General features: G+C 39.8%; 1 protein-coding gene across 1 annotated transcript in view; it reads left to right on the top strand.

Moving 5' to 3' along the window:
- Nucleotides 1-19,038, top strand: part of CAMK4 (calcium/calmodulin dependent protein kinase IV) — a 224,946-nt gene that overhangs the window by 135,260 nt on the left and 70,648 nt on the right. Inside the window, exon 6 of the mRNA XM_078447513.2 lies at nucleotides 18,592-18,664. Within this exon, the coding sequence (XP_078303639.1) occupies nucleotides 18,592-18,664 (73 nt within the window). The remainder of the gene's footprint in view (nucleotides 1-18,591; nucleotides 18,665-19,038) is intronic.

Below are 19,038 nucleotides of genomic sequence, written 5' to 3'. Positions count from 1 at the left end.
TTTAAAGGGAAAGTGGAGGCATCAGATGTTAAGTTTGCTTTGCTGGGTTTTTTCTTCCCTCCTGGACCTTGGCTCCTAAATCCTTCACTTTCTTGGTAACTCTGATGTCTTCAAATATATTTAAAAAAAAATTATTTAGCTTGTTTTCATTGTTCTTGCCTGGAGGCTTGTCTACCCCACTGTTGCTGAGAACAAAAAATCAATATATTTGGTTTTAAAATTCCTTTCCCAGACGCTCATGTGTTCTCCTCTTTTATATCAAGGTAAGGAGGATGAAAAAGCATTGTCCCCACTTTACAGATGTGGCAACTGAGGATGAGTAAAGGTAAATGATTTTCCCAAATTAGGCATCCAGACTATGTTCTGGTCCAGCTCTGCCTTCTCATATGGCCCCACTGTCTTTCTTATTAAATCCAGTTAGTTCCTTTCGAATCATTTCCCAGAGAGCAAACTCATGTTTATTCTATTTATGGAGAATCCATGATGTATTGGTTGGTTCTATGCAAAGCTATATATGTATTTAACCCACTCAATCGCTCTTCAAGTGTTTTGAGGTATTATTCTAATTTTTTCAAGAGAATAAACTGAAGAAACTAAGCCATAAAGCCAAGCTTGAAACTCCTATCTATTTGACTGCAAACTTTTTTTTAAGTTCTCCAAACTGAAAATATTCTTTTTAAAAACTGCAAGTGGTCAGTAAGCAAGAGAAGTAGTAGTTATATTTGGGAACTATGCGTTGACCCTGTTAATCACCTGACAGAGTCCTAGTATATCAGCCCCAACAGTCATCTCCACTTGAATATTTCAGGGTTCTTAGTGTTGGCAGAAATGGAATTTTAAGGACATGGTCATTAGAAAAATTTCTAGAAATAGAACTTAGGGTTTTCCTTGCCCAGTCTCCACAGAGTTGTACCATAGTTGGTATTGTGGTTAAACCAAACTCAGATTATGTCTGAATTTATAAAGACTGTCATGACAAAAATTGATCATTGTTATTAAAGTGAAAAATCCATAAGATCTGTCTGAAAAGGATAATTAGTTACTATAATGAGTGCCTGTTGGTGTCCTGGAAGTGGTTGGGCATTTTACTAAGCGTGATCTCATTTAATCCTCACGGCAGCACATGTACAAGGTAGGCCTTGATGTATACATTTTATTGACCAGATAACTGAGGATTAGAGAGGTCTATTAACTACTGTTAGGTCACTCAGCTTATACTGGGTCTACAACAATAGTTTAATGGGATTGGAATCAAGTGTGTCAGATTCCAAAGCATATGACTATTCTAGCATGTCATGCTGCTGCTATGTAAGCAAATGCAAACACTCTTAGTACTTAAAAATAGAACTTCAAAATAGTAATGTGATATTTTGTCTTACTTCAGTGGGGGCTTAACTTAAATATTAATATGTATATATTCAACCATGGATATTTTAAAAAATTTTCAATTAAAATTTTTTTTAATGTTTTATTTTTATTTTTGAGAGAGAGAGGGAGAGAGAGAGAGTAAGCAGAGGAGGGGCAGAGAGAGAGAGAGACACAGAATCCCAAGCAGACTTCGGGCTCCGAGCTGTCAGCACAGAGTCCTGTGGGGGTGTCGAACTTGCGAACCAGGAGATCATGACCTGAGCCGAAGCCGGAGGCTTAACTGACTGAGCCACCCAGGTGCCTCCAACCATGGATATTTTAAATACATCTTCTCTTTAAGCAGTTTTATCTGGCTATATGTGAAGAAAACATATACTTTGATTTGGACCAGATTTATAGTCTTTCTAGCAGCTGGGCTATAAAGGGAAGGATAAAGGTGAGGTAGTAGTGGGAGGCACAGGATAAATGGAGGTTTATTTATTATTTTAAGCTGGCACACTGGGAACACATTTATTTGCTGATAGGAAGGAACCCACAAGCTGGAGAGGTAGGAAACATCTATGTGAGAGGGACTTATATATGGAACAACATGCGGGGGAATAGGGGAATAAGATCTGGAGGCAGATAAAAGGATTTGTTTAAAGTAGAAAAAGTTTCTTCTGAAGCAGAGTCAAGAGGCAGAAGACTCAAAGAACCTGGAGTAGTCACAACAATGTTGCAAAAGAAGAACACAGTTAGAGGATTTACTGTTGGGGCTGGAATATAATTCTGCTCTACTTACAAACTAGTAAATTAGCCTGTTATACCTTCATGGGTGTTGGAAAAAGATATGAGACTCCTGGGTCGGAGACAAAGGACTTTGCTACTCACAGCACATCATGGGCATCAGCAAGTTTTTGTCATTTCCCTTCACCCTGCAGATTCCACAGGGGCAGCACTGCAGGCATGGGTGGATGCCTGCATATGGCGTGTGCTGTGTTCCAGGAGAGAAAATAACTTAACTGTACATGAACTGGCAAATGAGCAAACAAAATGTGCAATACTGTTCATCAATGAATAAGAATGTTCCTTCAATACATGCTACAACATACATGGGCCTCAAAAACATTATGCTAAGTAAAACAAACAAACACACAGGAAAGACTGCGTATTGTATGTCTCCATTTATATGGAATTTCCAGAAGGGTCACATCAATAGAGACCAAAAGCAAAGCTGTGGTTGCCTAGGGCTGGGAATAGGAATGTGTTGGGGGAAGGGAGGGTAGTTTAAGTAGTTCAGACTTGATAAGCTCTATTTTAACAGTATTGTAGAAAAGAAATTTATCTCCTAACAATGGCTGGGAGACAGTGGACTAGGGCACTTGAAGGAAATGAAGTTTGTTAGCAGGAACGTGAGAACAGACTAAGGCAAAAAAAAGGATTTTTTATTTTTATTTTTAAAATTTATTTATTTATTTTTTAAATATGAAACTTACTGTCAAATTGATTTCCATACAACACCCAGTGCTCATCCCAAAAGGGGCCCTCCTCAATACCCACCACCCACCCTCCCCTCCCTCTCACCCCCATCAACCCTCAGTTTGTTCTCAGTTTTTAACAGTCTCTTATGTTTTGGCTCTCTCCCTCTCTAACCTCTTTTTTTTTTCTTCCCCTCCCCCATGGTCTTCTGTTAAGTTTCTCAGGATCCACATAAGAGTGAAACCATATGGTATCTGTCTTTCTCTGTATGGCTTATTTCACTTAGTATAACACTCTCCAGTTCCATCCACGTTGCTACAAAAGGCCATATTTCATTCTTACTCATTGCCAAGCAGTATTCCATTGTGTATATAAACCACAATTTCTTTATCCATTCATCAGTTGATGGACATTTAGGCTCTTTCCATAATTTGGCTATTGTTGAGAGTGCTGCTATAAACATTGGGGTACAAGTGCCCCTATGCATCAGTTCTCCTGTATCCCTTGGGTAAATTCCTGCAGTGCTATTGCTGGGTCATAGGGTAGGTCTATTTTTAATTTTTTGAGGAACCTCCACACTGTTTTCCAGAGCGGCTACACCACTTTGCATTCACACCAGTGCAAGAGGGTTCCTGTTTCTCCACATCCTCGCCAGCATCTACAGTCTCCTGATTTGTTCATTTTAGCCACTCTGACTGGTGTGAGGTGATATCTGAGTGTGATTTCCCTGATGAGGAGCGACGTTGAGCATCTTTTCATGTGCCTGTTGGCACCTGGATGTCTTCTTTAGAGGAGTGTCTATTCATGTTTTCTGCCCATTTCTTCACTGGGTTATTTGTTTTTCGGGTGTGGAGTTTGGTGAGCTCTTTATAGATTTTGGATACTAGCCCTTTGTCCGATATGTCATTTGCAAATATCTTTTCCCATTCCGTTGGTTGCCTTTTAGTTTTGTTGATTGTTTCCTTTGCAGTGGAGAGGCTTTTTATTTTCATGAGGTCCCAATAGTTCATTTTTGCTTTTAATTCCCTTGCCTTTGGGGATGTGTCAAGTAAGAAATTGCTGCAGCTGAGGTCAGAGAGGCTTTTTTCCTGCTTTCTCCTCTAGGGTTTTGATGGTTTCCTGTCTTACATTCAGGTCCTTGATCCATTTTGAGTTTGTTTTTGTGAATGGTGTGAGAAAGTGGTCTAGTTTCAACCTTCTGCATGTTGCTGTCCAGTTCTCCCAGCACCATTTGTTAAAGAGACTGTCTTTTTTCCATTGGATATTCTTTCCTGCTTTGTCAAAGATGAGTTGGCCATACGTTTGTGGGTCTAGTTCTGGGGTTTCTATTCTATTCCATTGGTCTATGTGTCTGTTTTTGTGCCAATACCATGCTGTCTTGATGATTACAACTTTGTAGTAGAGGCTACAGTCTGGGATTGTGATGCCTCCCGCTTTGGTCTTCTTCTTCAAAATTACTTTGGCTATTCGGGGCCTTTTGTGGTTCCATATGAATTTTAGGATTGCTTGTTCTAGTTTCTAGAAGAATGCTGGTGCAATTTTGATTGGGATTGCATTGAATGTGTAGATAGCTTTGGGTAGTATTGACATTTTGACAATATTTATTCTTCCAATCCATGAGCACGGAATGTTTTTCCATTTCTTTATATCTTCTTCAATTACCTGCATAAGCTTTCTATAGTTTTCAGCATACAGATCTTTTACATCTTTGGTTAGATTTATTCCTAGGTATTTTATGCTTCTTGGTGCAATTGTGAATGGGATCAGTTTCTTCATTTGTCTTTCTGTTGCTTCATTGTTAGTGTATAAGAATGCAACTGATTTCTGCACATTGATTTTGTATCCTGCAACTTTGCTGAATTCATGTATCATTCTAGCAGACTTCTGGTGGAGTCTATCGGATTTTCCATGTATAATATCATGTCACCTGCAAAAAGTGAAAACTTAACTTCATCTTTGCCAATTTTGATGCCTTTGATTTCCTTTTGTTGTCTGATTGCTGATGCTAGAACTTCCAACACTATGTTAAACGACAGCGGTGAGAGTGGACATCCCTGTCGTGTTCCTGATCTCAGGGAGAAAGCTTTCATTTTTTCCCCATTGAGGATGATATTAGCTGTGGGCTTTTCATAAATGGCTTTTATGATCTTAAGTATGTTCCTGCTATCCCGACTTTCTCGAGGGTTTTTATTAAGAAAGGATGCTGAATTTTGTCACATGCTTTTTCTGCATTGATTGACAGGATTATATGGTTCTTACCTTTCCTTTTATTAATGTGATGTATCACATTGATTGATTTGTGAATGTTGAACCAGCCCTGCATCCCAGGAATGAATCCCACTTGATCATGGTGTATAATTCTTTTTATATGCTGTTGAATTCGATTTGCTAGTATCTTATTGAGAATTTTTGCATCCATATTCATCAGGGATATTGGCCTGGAATTCTCTTTTTTACTGGGTCTCTGTCTGGTTTAGGAATCAAAGTAATGCTGGCTTCATAGAATGAGTGGAAGTTTTCCTTCCTTTCTATTTTTTGGAACAGCTTGAGAAGGATAGGTATTATCTCTGCCTTAAGTGTCTGGTAGAATTCCCCTGGGAAGCCATCTGGTCCTGGACTCTTATTTGTTGGGAGATTTTTGATAACTGATTCAGTTTCTTTGCTGGTTATGGGTCTGTTCAAGTTTTCTATTTCTTCCTGTTTGAGTTTTGGAAGTGTGTGGGTGCTTAGGAATTTGTCCATTTCTTCCAGGTTGTCCAGTTTGTTGGCATATAATTTTTCATAGTATTCCCTGATAATTCCTTGTATTTCTGAGGGATTGGTTGTAATAATTCCATTTTCATTCATGATTTTATCTATTTGGGTCATCTCCCTTTTCTTTATGAGAAGCCTGGCTAGAGGTTTATCAATTTTGTTTATTTTTTCAAAAAACCAACTCTTGGTTTCGTTGATCTGCTCTACAGATTTTTTAGATTCTATATTGTTTATTTCTGGTCTGATCTTTATTATTTCTCTTCTTCTGCTGGGTTTGGGGTGTCTTTGCTGTTCTGCTTCCATTTCCTTTAGGTGTGCTCTTAGATTCTGTATTTGGGATTTTTCTTGTTTCTTGAGATAGGCCTGGATTGAAATGTATTTTCCTCTCAGGACTGCCTTCGCTGCATCCCAAAGCTTTTGGATTGTTGTATTTTCATTTTCATTTTCATTTTCATTTTCATTAGAGAAAATTCTCTAATTGCCTGGTTGACCCACTCATTCTTTAGTAGGGTGTTCTTTAACCTCCATGCTTTTGGAGGTTTTCCAGACTTTTTCCTGTGATTTCAAGTTTCATAGCATTGTGGTCTGAAAGTATGCATGGTATGATCTCAATTCTTGTATACTTATGAAGGGCTGTTTTGTGACCCAGTATGTGATCTATCTTGGAGAATGTTCCATGTGCACTCGAGAAGAAAGTATACTCTGTTGCTTTGGGATGCAGAGTTCTAAGTATATCTGTCAAGTCCATCTGATCCAATGTATCATTCAGGGCCCTTGTTTCTTTATTGATCCTGTGTCTAGATGATATATCCAATGTTGTAAGTGGGGTATTAAAGTCCCCTGCGATTACCACATTCTTATCAATAAGGTTGCTTATGTTTGTGATTAATTTTTTTATATATTTGGGGGCTCCAGTATTCGGTGCATAGACATTTATAATTGTTAGCTCTGCCTGATGGATAGACCCTGTAATTATTATATAATGCCCTTCTTCATCTCTTGTTACAGCCTCATTTAAAGTCTAGTTTGTCTGATATAAGTATGGCTACTCCAGCTTTCTTTTGAGATCCAGTAGCATGATAGATAGTTCTCCACGCCCTCACTTTCAATCTGAAGATGTCCTCAGGTCTAAAATGAGTCTCTTGTAGACAGCAAATAGATGGGTCTTGTTTTTTTATCCATTCTGATACCTTATGTCTTTTGGTTGGAGCATTTAGTCCATTTGCATTCAGTGTTATTATTGAAAGATATGGGTTTAGAGTCATTGTGATGTCTGTAGGTTTCATGCTTGTAGTGATGTCTCTGGTACTTTGTCTCACAGGATCCCCCTTAGGATCTCTTGTAGGGCCGGTTTAGTGGTGAGGAATTTCTTCAGTTTTTTTGTTTTTTTGAGAAGACCTTTATCTCTCCCTCTATTCTAAATGACAGACTTGCTGGATAAAGGATTCTCGGCTGCATATTTTTTTTTTTTTAATTTTTTTTTTTCAACGTTTTTTATTTATTTTTGGGACAGAGAGAGACAGAGCATGAATGGGGGAGGGGCAGAGAGAGAGGGAGACACAGAATCGGAAACAGGCTCCAGGCTCCGAGCCATCAGCCCAGAGCCTGACGCGGGGCTCGAACTCACAGACCGTGAGATCGTGACCTGGCTGAAGTCGGACGCTTAACCGACTGCGCCACCCAGGCGCCCCTCGGCTGCATATTTTTTCTGTTCATCACATTGAAAATATCCTGCCATTCCTTTCTGGCCTGCCAAGTTTCAGTAGATAGATCCATCACTAGTCTTATCGGTCTCCCTTTATATGTTAGAGCGTGTTTATCCCTAGCTGCTTTCAGATTTTTCTCTTTATCCTTGTATCTTGCCAGTTTCACTATGATATGTTGTGCAGAAGATCGATTCAAGTTACGTCTGAAGGGAGTTCTCTGTGCCTCTTAGATTTCAATTCCTTTTTCCTTCCCCAGATCAGGGAAGTTCTCAGCTATGATTTGTTCAAGTACACCTTCAGCCCCTTTTTCTCTCTCTCTTCCTCCTCTGGAATCCCTATTATACGGATATTATTGCATTTCATCGCATCACTTAGTTCTCTAATTCTCCCCTCATACTCCTGGATTTTTTTATCTCTTTTTTCAGCTTCCTCTTTTTCCATAAATTTATCTTCTAATTCACCTATTCTCTCCTCTGCCTCTTCAATCCGAGCTGTGGTCGCCTCCATTTTATCTTGCACCTCATTTATAGCATTTTTTAGCTCCTCCTGACTGTTTCTTAGTCCCTTGATCTCTGTAGCAATAGATTCTCTGCTGTCCTCTTTACTTTTTTCAAGTCCAGAGATTAATTTTATGACTATTATTTTAAATTCACGTTCTGTTATATTGCTTAAATCGTTTTTGATCAGTTCGTTAGCTGTCGCTACTTCCTGGAGTTTCTTTTGAGGAGAATTCTTCCGTTTCATCATTTTGGATAGTCCCTAGGGTGGCGCCCAACTGCATGGCACTTCTGCTGTGCTGTCTGGAGTAACTTGTGTTGGTGGGTGGGCCCACATTCAGACCTGATGTCTGCCCCCAGCCCACCACTGGGGCCACAATCAGACTGGTGTGTACCTTTTCTTCCCCTCTCCCAGGGGCAGGACTCACTGCGGAATGATGTGGCCCCTGTTTGGGCTACTTTCACACTGCCAGGCTTGTGGTGCTGCTTCGATGGGATCTGGCATATTAGCCAGGGTGGATCCACAAGGTGCACAGGGTCGGGAGGGGCAGGCTCAGCTAGCTTTGCCTTCTGTGGTCTGCTGTGGGAGGGGCCCTGTGGCACCGGGAGGGAGGCCGACCCGTCAGAGGGATGGATCCACAGAAGCACAGCGTTGGGTGTTTGCGTGGTGCAAGCAAGTTCCGTGACGGGAACTGGTTTCCTTTGGGATTTTGGCTGGGGGATGGGCGAGGGAGATGGCGCTGGCCAGTGCCTTTGTTCCCTGCCGAGTTGAGCTCTGTCCTCCAGGGCTCAACAACTCTCCCTCCCGTTGTCCTCAAGCCCTCTCGCTCTCTGAGCAGAGCTGTTGACTTATAACATTCAAGATGTTAAGTCCTGCTGGCTGTCAGAACACACTCCATCCGGTCCCTCCGCTTTTGCAAGTCAGACTCAGGGGCTCTGCCTTGCTGGGTGGGCTGCCCCTCCACTGCCCCGGCTCCCTCCCGCCAGTCCATGTAGCACGCACCACCTCGCTGCCCTTCCTACCCTCTTCTGTGGGCCTCTTGTCTACACTTGGCTCTGGAGAGTCCGTTCTGCTAGTCTTCTGGTGGTTTTCTGGATTATTTAGGCAGATGTGGGTGGAGTCTAAGTGATCAGGACGAGGTGAGCCCAGCATCCTCCTACACCGCCATCTTCTGATTCAAGAATAAGGATTTTTGAGGAACACCAAGGGTTTGTTGAGGCTGGAGCTTGTATGTTTTTGGAGAGGTGGTCTGTGGTATTTTACACTGTTGGCTAAATCTCTCCATATCTTTCATGTAGGTTTTGACAGCATCTCTTTTTCCCTTGGATTTTATTCTATCTTTTCAGTTTTCTCCTTTTTTTTTTTTAATGTGATTTATTTTTTAAATTCACATCCAAGTTAGCATATCATGTAACAATGATTTCAGGGGTAGATTCCTTAATGACCGTTACCCATTTAGCCCATCTCCCCTCCCACAACTCCTCCAGTAACCCTCTGTTTGTTCTCCATATTTAAGAGTCTCTTATATTTTGTCCCCCTCCCTGTTTTTATATTCTTTTTGCTTCCCTTCCCTTATGTCCTCCTGATCTCTTTCCTGAGTTCTTCTTCCTCTTTCCATTCCTTCAATGTCTGCCTTTCCTAAAGCTCTTGCCTACATTCTCTGTAGGTAAATTGGACAATCTCCTGTGGTTTCAGCCACATTGCTGACTGCTGTCTCAGCAGAGATAAGAACCATATTTTCAACAATCTGCTAGATATTTTCACCTACACATCCTATAGGCACCTCTAGATCAGTATGTCCTCAAGTGAACTCCACATTCTTCCTTCCACTCTCCATCTTGCTTCTCCCTCCTACCTCTGTGAACTAACTTAACATCTGAGCTGGTCAGCATTAATTTCTCCCTCTTCCTCTCACTCTGTCCAGCCCCCTCCCCATAACTCTTTCTCTGAGCAGCTTTCAGATCCATTCTCTCTCCCCTTTCCCACTTCTTGTGCCCTTTTGAGCCTTTACATTCTCTTTGCCAATGCAACAGCCTCCAAACTGGTGTAACTTTCACTGTCTTCCATCCATCCATGTTTAAAGCACTGATTTGATCAGGTCAGCCCAGAAGGATACTTCCTAAAAGTCAGTTCTTTTAAACATGACAAATAAAACAACTCATTCTGGCCTCACCCTACTGTTCTGGCTTCACCACTGACCTTTATTTTTTTCACCAGCACATTAACCAGAGCACAGTGCTTTCACCCTCAATGAGCTCCTGGTCCAGAATCGGGAAAGTAAAAATGTGATATGGACCCTAATATTATTTTTCAATACTGCCATCATCTCCCAAAAATGTGTTTAAGGCTATGGAGACAACCACAATATCACAAGATAAAAAAAATAAATGAGGACAAGGGACTAAAAAGGAAATAAAAGTAAGAATCAAGTATACAAAAGATATATCATAAGACACTTTGTATTTGCCAGAGGTTGGCCAGAGATTTGGCTCTAAGTCTTTATTTATAATTCAGACATAAACACAGCACTTTAGGCACAAAATAAGGGGGTCGTCTAAGGCAGAAATGGCTTCAGGGAGGAATAGAATCTTTGAGCTGAATTTTAAGTGAGAAATCAGAAATTAGCAGGTAAAGCATAGAGGGAAGGGTAAAGGGATATCCAAAAGCAGAGCACATTGGCAGGATTAGAAATGACTACCTTAGACTCTGTTTTAGAAGCTGTTCTAGACAGAAAGTAAGCAGTTGGTCAGTATTTGTCAAATGAATAACTTGAATAAATACTATGCTCTTGGACAATTTATATTACATCTTTGGGTAAAGCATTTCACTTACAGTACGAGGGAACTGTATCAGGGCTCCCTTAGGCCCAAACCCAGGTCTATAGTTTGATTTGACCTCCCCTTTCTCCTGCACCATCCTGTCCCTGAGCAGCACCCACAATGATCCACAGCTCCCTCATTCTCTTCCTAGCTTTCAAATTTAACAGTTGCCGCTAGTATCTTTGAAACTATTTTTTAAGTCTGTGAATTTAACACTCTTCAGGGAACTTCTTAGAAAAACCATCAATATTCACTAAGTTGTCATCAATGAAATGAGAAAAGGCAGTGAAAGAAGCTTATAAAGGAGTGATAGATTTACACAGACTACAGCAGAATTCACTTTAATGTATGTAACAGCGTAATGATGTACTGGCAGCTCTTAAGACTTGGTTCCTGAAACTCCTGTCTGGGGCTTTTACCCTATGTTATTTGATCCTTCAGTACACATCGTCATCAGACCAGTATCTTTTCCGCAAAAACCTATGGTTATCTAATAGCACTTCCATTTGAGAAAAAGCTGTCATTGGTGGGGAGAGCTGGAGGGCTCCTAATCTCCGTGCCAGGAAGTCTGAGGGCCTCAGGAAATGATCAGATTAGAGCTCTTCAGCTGCATTGCCGGTGCTAACTGCCAGCCGGGTGATGTGCTCAATTCAGCCGGGTGATGTGCTCAATTCAATTTACAGCAATTAAGGTGACAGCAACAAATGCTCAAAAGTCGTATTTTAAAGCAGATCCATGGAAAGAAATAGGCATTGCCTGTGCTTTTTCATCCTGCAATGTTAAAATGATGAGAAGGGAAATAGTCCCAACTGTGGGGAAGAAGAGCGTTCGCACCAACACACAGGAAATGGTGGCCGTAAAAAGCATGGTCTAGGACTAAGAAGCCTAGTGAGGTCAGAGGATCACAGCTTGGCAGCCTACAGAGACACATCCCTATTGCACTTCCTTCCCTGATCTGCAGATGTCTGCTACTCCTGTTAGCAACTGAGGGACCCATGGGAACTGAGATCTCAGGGTAGCTTTTTGGGTCCCCTTGTGATTAAAATCCTGAGTCTTTGTTTTTAGCCCTGAGTCTTCTAGCCCAGGTCACAATGGAAAAATAGGAAAATGTGCTTAATAGCGAGAAACTACATGGCCCTGGGCCTTTGAAAATGATTTGAAGATGCTGATAACATCTTAACTCCCTTCTTATTATGTTACAGAGCATGAAAAAGAAATTAGTTTGCTAAATCGGAGGAGAAATATACCAATAAGTATATTTAAATATAAAAACCAAAATTATCCTATTTTTTACAGCTCTAAAACCCCTACAATGATTCAATATTTCATTGCTTCTAAAAACTGAAGGCACTAACATATTTTGTATAAAGCTACAAACTCTTGATTGGATGTATATGGCAACTTGTTTTTCTGAAATTCTAGCTAAATATTACAGAGAAATTGCTATGTGTTGCCTCATGAAACAAATGATGTATTTTGCTGATTTGAATCATTTTGATTTTATTCAAAATAAGTTTCAAAACAGATTCATGTTATTACAATAATATCTAGGAACTAACTCTGAATGTATTCCTAAGGCCAACAGGAACCTTTATACCTGTTGTATTTTGCTTTGGGAAGCGTCTATATGGCTACTCTCCCCTTGGATCCATATCCAGCATACTTGTGATAAACATCAGTTTCTAGTCCAATGCTTTGTTCCCCGTGATAAGGAACACAGGCAAAGGAGTTGTTCAAATATCCACAGTCTGAAATTTCTCTGGCACTCATTTACTTGGCAGTTAGTATTGATTCCAGCCTGTTACGGAACCAGGCTGGAACGCTGGCGGAAAAACTAAGTGGCACTCCGAGATCTTGGGGGATCGGAGATTTATTTAACACTGGCAGGCTCAGAGGAGACCATTTCTCCAAAGATCTGAGCCCCAAATGCAAGCAAGAAGGGTAATTTATAGTTGTCAGCCTCCATATTTGTGGAAGGGTTTTCGTGCACTTGGCAAACAGGGCTAGAAGAACCCGGAAGAGGGGTTTCTAAGCCAGAGACCAGAGCTTGTTTTAGTCCCATCGGCCATCTTATGGTGTAAAACTTTATTCATTTTCTCAACAATTCCACAAATACTTATTGACTGCCCAGTATGAGCAAGACTGGGAGCGAGGCTCTGTGGGTGATCAAAACATAAATCTAGTGAGAAGGCTAAAAATTTTCCCATGATAACCTACAGAAGGTATTGGCCAAACATATCTACTGCAGTCATGCCTAAATGGAGAGAAAAAGGTTGTAAGATTTCATTTTCCTTTGCTTGGTCACTAATGTCTTCACTTCCAATCTTAGTTTAAGTTAAAAACCTGCATTTGCAACTTGAGAAGTTCACTGCTGTTGATCTTTCTAGTCAGCCATGAATGGCCTCGGTGGAAGCTCAACTTATAAAATACTTAAAGATGAATGTTTCAATTCCAGAAACCTAACTCCATGAACAAATCCACTGGGAACAAAATGCCTTTTAGCAGAAGGAAGCTAGAAGACATGTGGTTAAGCTATGGAGAGCATATGGAGAGTAGAGGTCAAGGGGATGGGGTGGGGAGAGTGCCTGCATTCTGTGCTCCTGTCCTACATGTCTACTCTAGAGACATTTCTGACAACAGAATTTATAAATCCTTTGGCTGTACAAACCTTAGTATAACATGTTTTACATCTATGGTGATGCTTTTGTTAATAATTTCTCTGCTGTGGTTTCCTCTGGGGCAGGACCCAAATTTTATTCTTTATAGATTCTGCAAGTACCTGGCTCATGTTAGACAGAATTATTGTTTGACTATCACTATGTCGTCCACACTCTCATAATTCTCACTGTAGTGTTGGTCCTTTTTCTTAGAACAAACTCCTTCCTGGGTGCCTGGGTGACTCAGTCAGTTGAACATCCGACTCTTGATTTCTGCCCAGATCATGATCCCAGGATCTTGGCATCAAGCCTCATGTTGGGCTCCATGCTGAGTGTGGAGCCTGCTTAAGATTCTCTCTCTCTCTTTCTCTCCCCCTACCCTGCCTCTCCCCCCAACTTGCGTGTGCTCCCTCTCTCTCTCAAATTAAAAAAAAATTTTTTTAAGAGCAATCTTCTTCTTCTCTAGTCCCTGCTCCTCCTCTATACCTATCCCACTCCTAGCTCCTACCCTTTCTGCAACTAGAAAACTTGTACACACCCTTGAAGTCTGAGCTGAGATATAGCTGTCTCTGGAATCCTTTTCCCACCATGCATGGCCTCCAGAATCAATCACTGGTCCTCTCTGTGAGCTTTCAGGTCATTCTCTAATACCTCTGCAACAGTATTTAGCACACTGTGTTGATTGTCTGTGTCTGCTAATACCAAGAGAAACCCCATAAGTGCAGAGGCCATGTCTGGTCCACTACTGAATGCCCAGCACATAACGGTCATTCCATAATATTTCTTGAATAAATGAGTGAATGAACATATCTGTTAGAATGCATCCTTTCCGGGGCGCCCGGGTGGCTCAGTCGGTTAAGCGTCCGACTTCAGCCCGGGTCACGATCTCACGGTCCATGAGTTCGAGCCCCGCATCGGGCTCTGGGCTGATGGCTCAGAGCCTGGATCCTGCTTCCGATTCTGTGTCTCCCTCTCTCTCTGCCCCTCCCCCGTTCATGCCCTGTCTCTCTCTGTCTCAAAAATAAACAAACAAAAAAAAAGAATGCATCCTTTCCATTAACTAGATGAAATGTTTTACTAATTTAGCATATGTTGTAGAAAATTAGTGAGATTTCCATTACCTGTTCTTACACCTACTACTCTTCCCTCTATCCTACCTGAAAACAGGTCCCAAGAAAATTCACTGCTTTATCTAGCCAGTCCCTAGACATTCACACACATGGTCACATTCTAAACACAGGCAATTAACTCTAAATTATACCCAAATAAAAATGCATAAACATCATATGTAGGCCAAAGCTTGGGGCATCATAATAAATCAAAATATAGGGAGGAATTTCTAGTGGGTGAAGCACTTCCCTTCTAAGAGGTGGGGATACATTCATGAGAACTTATGTACCTAGCAGACAAGGAGGATTTCTCATCAGAGAGGCTGCAAACGGTTGTGAAACTTGGCGGAGTACTGCTTACATAGACTAAGTCATGAATAGCACCCTCTAGAGGGGTGCCACAAAGCAGTTGTGATAAAGCTCTAGCCTTGGTGAGTGACTATGGGAAAAATCCACGCTGTTTTTTGCAGCGCAGGAAGTAACTGATTTTATCCTCTTCTGGGGAGAATGGGCGGTAGAAAGAAAGGTAACTATTGGCCATTCCTTTCCATCGTCTTTGTAACAACTCTCCTCGTTTAAGAGGACTGGGGAAAGCCAAGCTGCTAGAGTGCAGGTGCCACACACAGAGGAGACACTAATTACATTTGAGTTGGTTGATGGATGTACCACAAAATATACATTTAGAGCAAAATGCAGAGGATGATGTAATGGTAGCCAAAGTTCTCAACTTACTCTGACATACTAGTCCTTCTTTTCCTCTTCTCTCACACTTAATTTTAAAATGTTCAGAAAGTATAGTGCAAATAAATTTCTAGTAAGTAGACTATGTAACTTAATCATGAATTGGAAGAATTTGTGATATTAAAAGGAAATATTGTATGAAAACTGATTTTCAAGAACCAATTAATAATGATTCCCTTAATATTGTAATCTACTTTGACATTTTATTTGACCTTGGCACATAACCGGTATCTGATAAATAAAAAGGTGAGGAAGGATATTTCATCATTCCTCCTTTGAAAAGATGATGAGTTTGTGTCTCTTGACAGTGTTGAATAGAGAAAATAAAATAATTGAAATTTTTGCATCCATATAATTATAATTTTTCTGAATCTTGATAATTATGGTCACTGAGGTATCTTCTTACATATTTTTTATTTGATACCTGTTTTTTTTTCTGCTTTTCCTTATCATCCATCCCCTATTTTGGAAACATTTTATAGATATTTTTTAATTTAATTTTTTTCAATTTACATCCAAATTAATTAGCATATAGTGCAACAATGGTTTCAGGAGTAGGTTCCTTAATGCCCCTTACCCATTTAGCCCATCCCCCCTCCCACAACCCCTCCAGTAACCCTCAGTTTGTTCTCCATATTTATGAGTCTCTTCTGTTTTGTCCCCCTCCCTGTTTTTATATTATTTTTGTTTCCCTTCCCTATGTTCATCTGTCTTGTCTCTTAAAGTCCTCATATGAGTGAAGTCATATGATTTTTGTCTTTCTCTGACTAATTTCACTTAGCATAATGCCCTCCAGTTCCATCCACATAGTTGCAAATGGCAAGATTTCATTCTTTTTGATTGCCGAGTAATACTCCATTGTATATATATACCACATCTTCTTTATCCATTCATCCATCGATGGACATTTGGGCTCTTTCCTTACTTGGGCTATTGTTGATAGTGCTGCTAGAAACATTGGGTTGCATGTGTCCCTTTGAAACAGCACACCTGTATCCCTTGGATAAATACCTAGTAGTGCAATTGCTGGGTTGTGGTTTAGTTCTATTTTTAGTTTTTTTGAGGAACCTCCATACTGTTTTACAGAGTGGCTGCACTAGCTTGCATTCCCAACATTTTATAGATTTTTAATTTTTTTTTTAGCGTTTATTTATTTTTGAGACAGAGAGAGACAAAGCATGAACGGGGGAGGGTCAGAGAGAGGGAGACACAGAATCTGAAACAGGCTCCAGGCTCTGAGCTGTCAGCACAGAGCCCGACGCGGGGCTCGAACTCACAGACTGCGAGATCATGACCTGGGCCGAAGTCGGCCGCTTAACCGACTGAGCCACCCAGGCGCCCCTGTTTTATAGATTTTTAAATCCAACTTTTAATACCAGCTTTGAGAACTTACAGCTTCTTGCCACAACATAAAAAAAAAAAGGAAGATACTTTGTGAAGAATAACTGTGCTATGTAAGATATTGTTAGTCTAAAAAATTTCAATACAAAATTACAAAAATTGTTGTAATTTTGTCTCATATGTTTTGAATTGACCTTTTTCAGGCATATCTTTACCACAAACTTTTGTCACCGGAAACATCTTATGCAAGTTGGTACTCTTTAGCAGTATAAAAAATGTGTTTTTCTTGAAATTTTGGGAAGATAGAAATAGAAACAGTGTAGTTTTCTAGTCTTTTGAAACATCCCTATAAGGATAGAGAAACTAGGACAGAAAAACGTAAAACTCACAGACAATATCTATAACAAAACCAGGTGACAAGGTTTCCCACGAAACCTTGAAACAAGTGAATGAGGACAAACTAATGACCGTTACAAGAGCCACATAGTATTAGCCTCTAGGTTAGAGGACGTAAGGGGACATTGATAAACCTAAGAAGAGGAGAAGACTCCAATCTCCAAAGCCTCCAAATCACTGAGAAGCAGAATGGGCCAATACAAGAACAGCTGAAATTGTGAGGGCTTTTTGCCATCCAAATCTCTGAGAATCACAAGGATCCCCCTACAATAAGGTCTGAAGGACTTGACTAATACAGTCAAGGCTCTATAAATCCTGGAGGTACTATCTGAAGCCCCCTTGGGTAAATTAGGAGAAACTGCTGGGAAGAGACTCTAATACCCAGAGCAGATGAGTAGAGGTAAAGTTTCAGATAGAGGAGAAGAGATCTCAGAAAGTATGAGGTCATAATTTTGAATGCTTCATGAAAATAATCAGAAAGTCAAGAGACATGAAACTAAAAGATATCCTGACCCATCGTTCTGTCAAAAAGGTTAAGAAAACCAACTTTGCTTAAAAATAAATAGCAACAGACAGGTGTCTCCATTAATTGCAATACAAAATGATTATAAGAGCACAGAAAATTAGCATGTCAGGAGGGTGTGCCCACAAAACAGATGAAAGCATTACATAATCTGCAGAATATTGAAATTAATATTACTTAATACTAAAATTAAGAACATCATAAAGGAGAGAGAAAATATAAGTCAAAAGTAAAAAAAACAAAAACAAAAAAACAAAAAAAGACCTCATAGTGCATGTAACTGCACACCCCAAAGAAGAAAACCAAAGCAATGAAAGCAATGGAAGAAAACAGATATGGGTACAAAGCATTCTAATTCAGGAAAACATTCCTGAAAGCAAAATGAAAAAGACTTAAGTTAAAAGAAAGATTCCTTGAAAAAAAAAAAAAAAGAATGAAAAGAAAGATTCTTTGTCCATATCCATGCAAAAAGAGCAAGTCGTGTATTTGGAATAGAAAGCCAGATGGAGAGAGAGGAGGGGGCAGAAGGAGGGGTGAAGAATGAGGAGCTACATGTAAAAAGAGAATAAGAGACGCATGTAACCAGTCAAACTGTGTGGACCTTATTTGGATGCTGATTCAAACAAACAATTTTTAACATGTCCAAGACAATTGGATATTTGAAACACTGCGGTTTTGAAAATATTAAGGAATTGTAATTTATAGGTATGATAATGGCATTGTAGTTATGAGTTTTAAAAGATCCTTTTTTTTAGAGAAAACTCCTTATATATAATGAAATTATGTGATGTCTGATACTTCAAAATTAAAAAAAGAGAATGGAAAATAATTGATTGGATAAATAAAACAGCATTGGCCATGAATTAATAATTATTGAAGCTGTGTAGCAATTACACAGGATGATTCATGGTATGTTGCCTAGTTGGTATATGTTTAACACAATTCTCAATACAAAGTTTAAAAAGAATTTTTTTTGTCCTCAAATAGGATGGACAGTTCAAGCCAAGGCAAGATAAATGTTTTTCATTTTCTTAAACCCAAAATTTCTAGAGTATCAGCTTATGGAAATATTTCCCCTGGTATTATGCTAGCCTGTTGGGGCTGTTTAGATGTATCTTCCGTAACATTAACTTAATTAAACTGTTTTCACATCTACTCCACTGAATGCATATGTCTGAGAAGCATTTCATGGTTATTAGTATTATTATTATTTTTTTTTAGGATTGTGGAAAAGGGATATTATAGTGAACGAGATGCTGCAGATGCTGTTAAACAAATCCTGGAGGCAGTTGCTGTAAGTATGAAGTGACAGCAGTAGTGTAACTTTTGGTAAACTTTTCTTCTTACAGAATCATCAGTTAACTAGTGTACATCTGTGACCAGCCGTAACATCCACAACAAAACAGTATGCAATACTTTGTAGAATATATGTTGATAAATGTATATTTTCTATTGATTACTCCCTGAGAGATGCAATCCTCCTGTATAATACCATAAGTTTGTTAAAATAATTTCCATTATTATGAAATCCAATCAGACTTTGGTGCTGGTGCCTATACTTGTTCTCTTCTCTTTCTTTCCATTTCTTGAGTTTGTTTCCTTATTGTTTTTGTTATTTGGCAGGGAAGTGGAGGAAGGTTGAATGTGACAAATAATAGATCTTGGAGC

This window comes from Panthera onca, chromosome A1 (genome assembly GCF_046562875.1).
Source record: "Panthera onca isolate mPanOnc1 chromosome A1, mPanOnc1 haplotype 2, whole genome shotgun sequence".
In the NCBI taxonomy this organism is placed as follows: Eukaryota; Metazoa; Chordata; class Mammalia; order Carnivora; family Felidae; genus Panthera; species Panthera onca.
The sequence above is the reverse complement of the archived record's forward strand: the minus strand, read 5'-3'. Positions and strand labels throughout refer to the sequence as shown.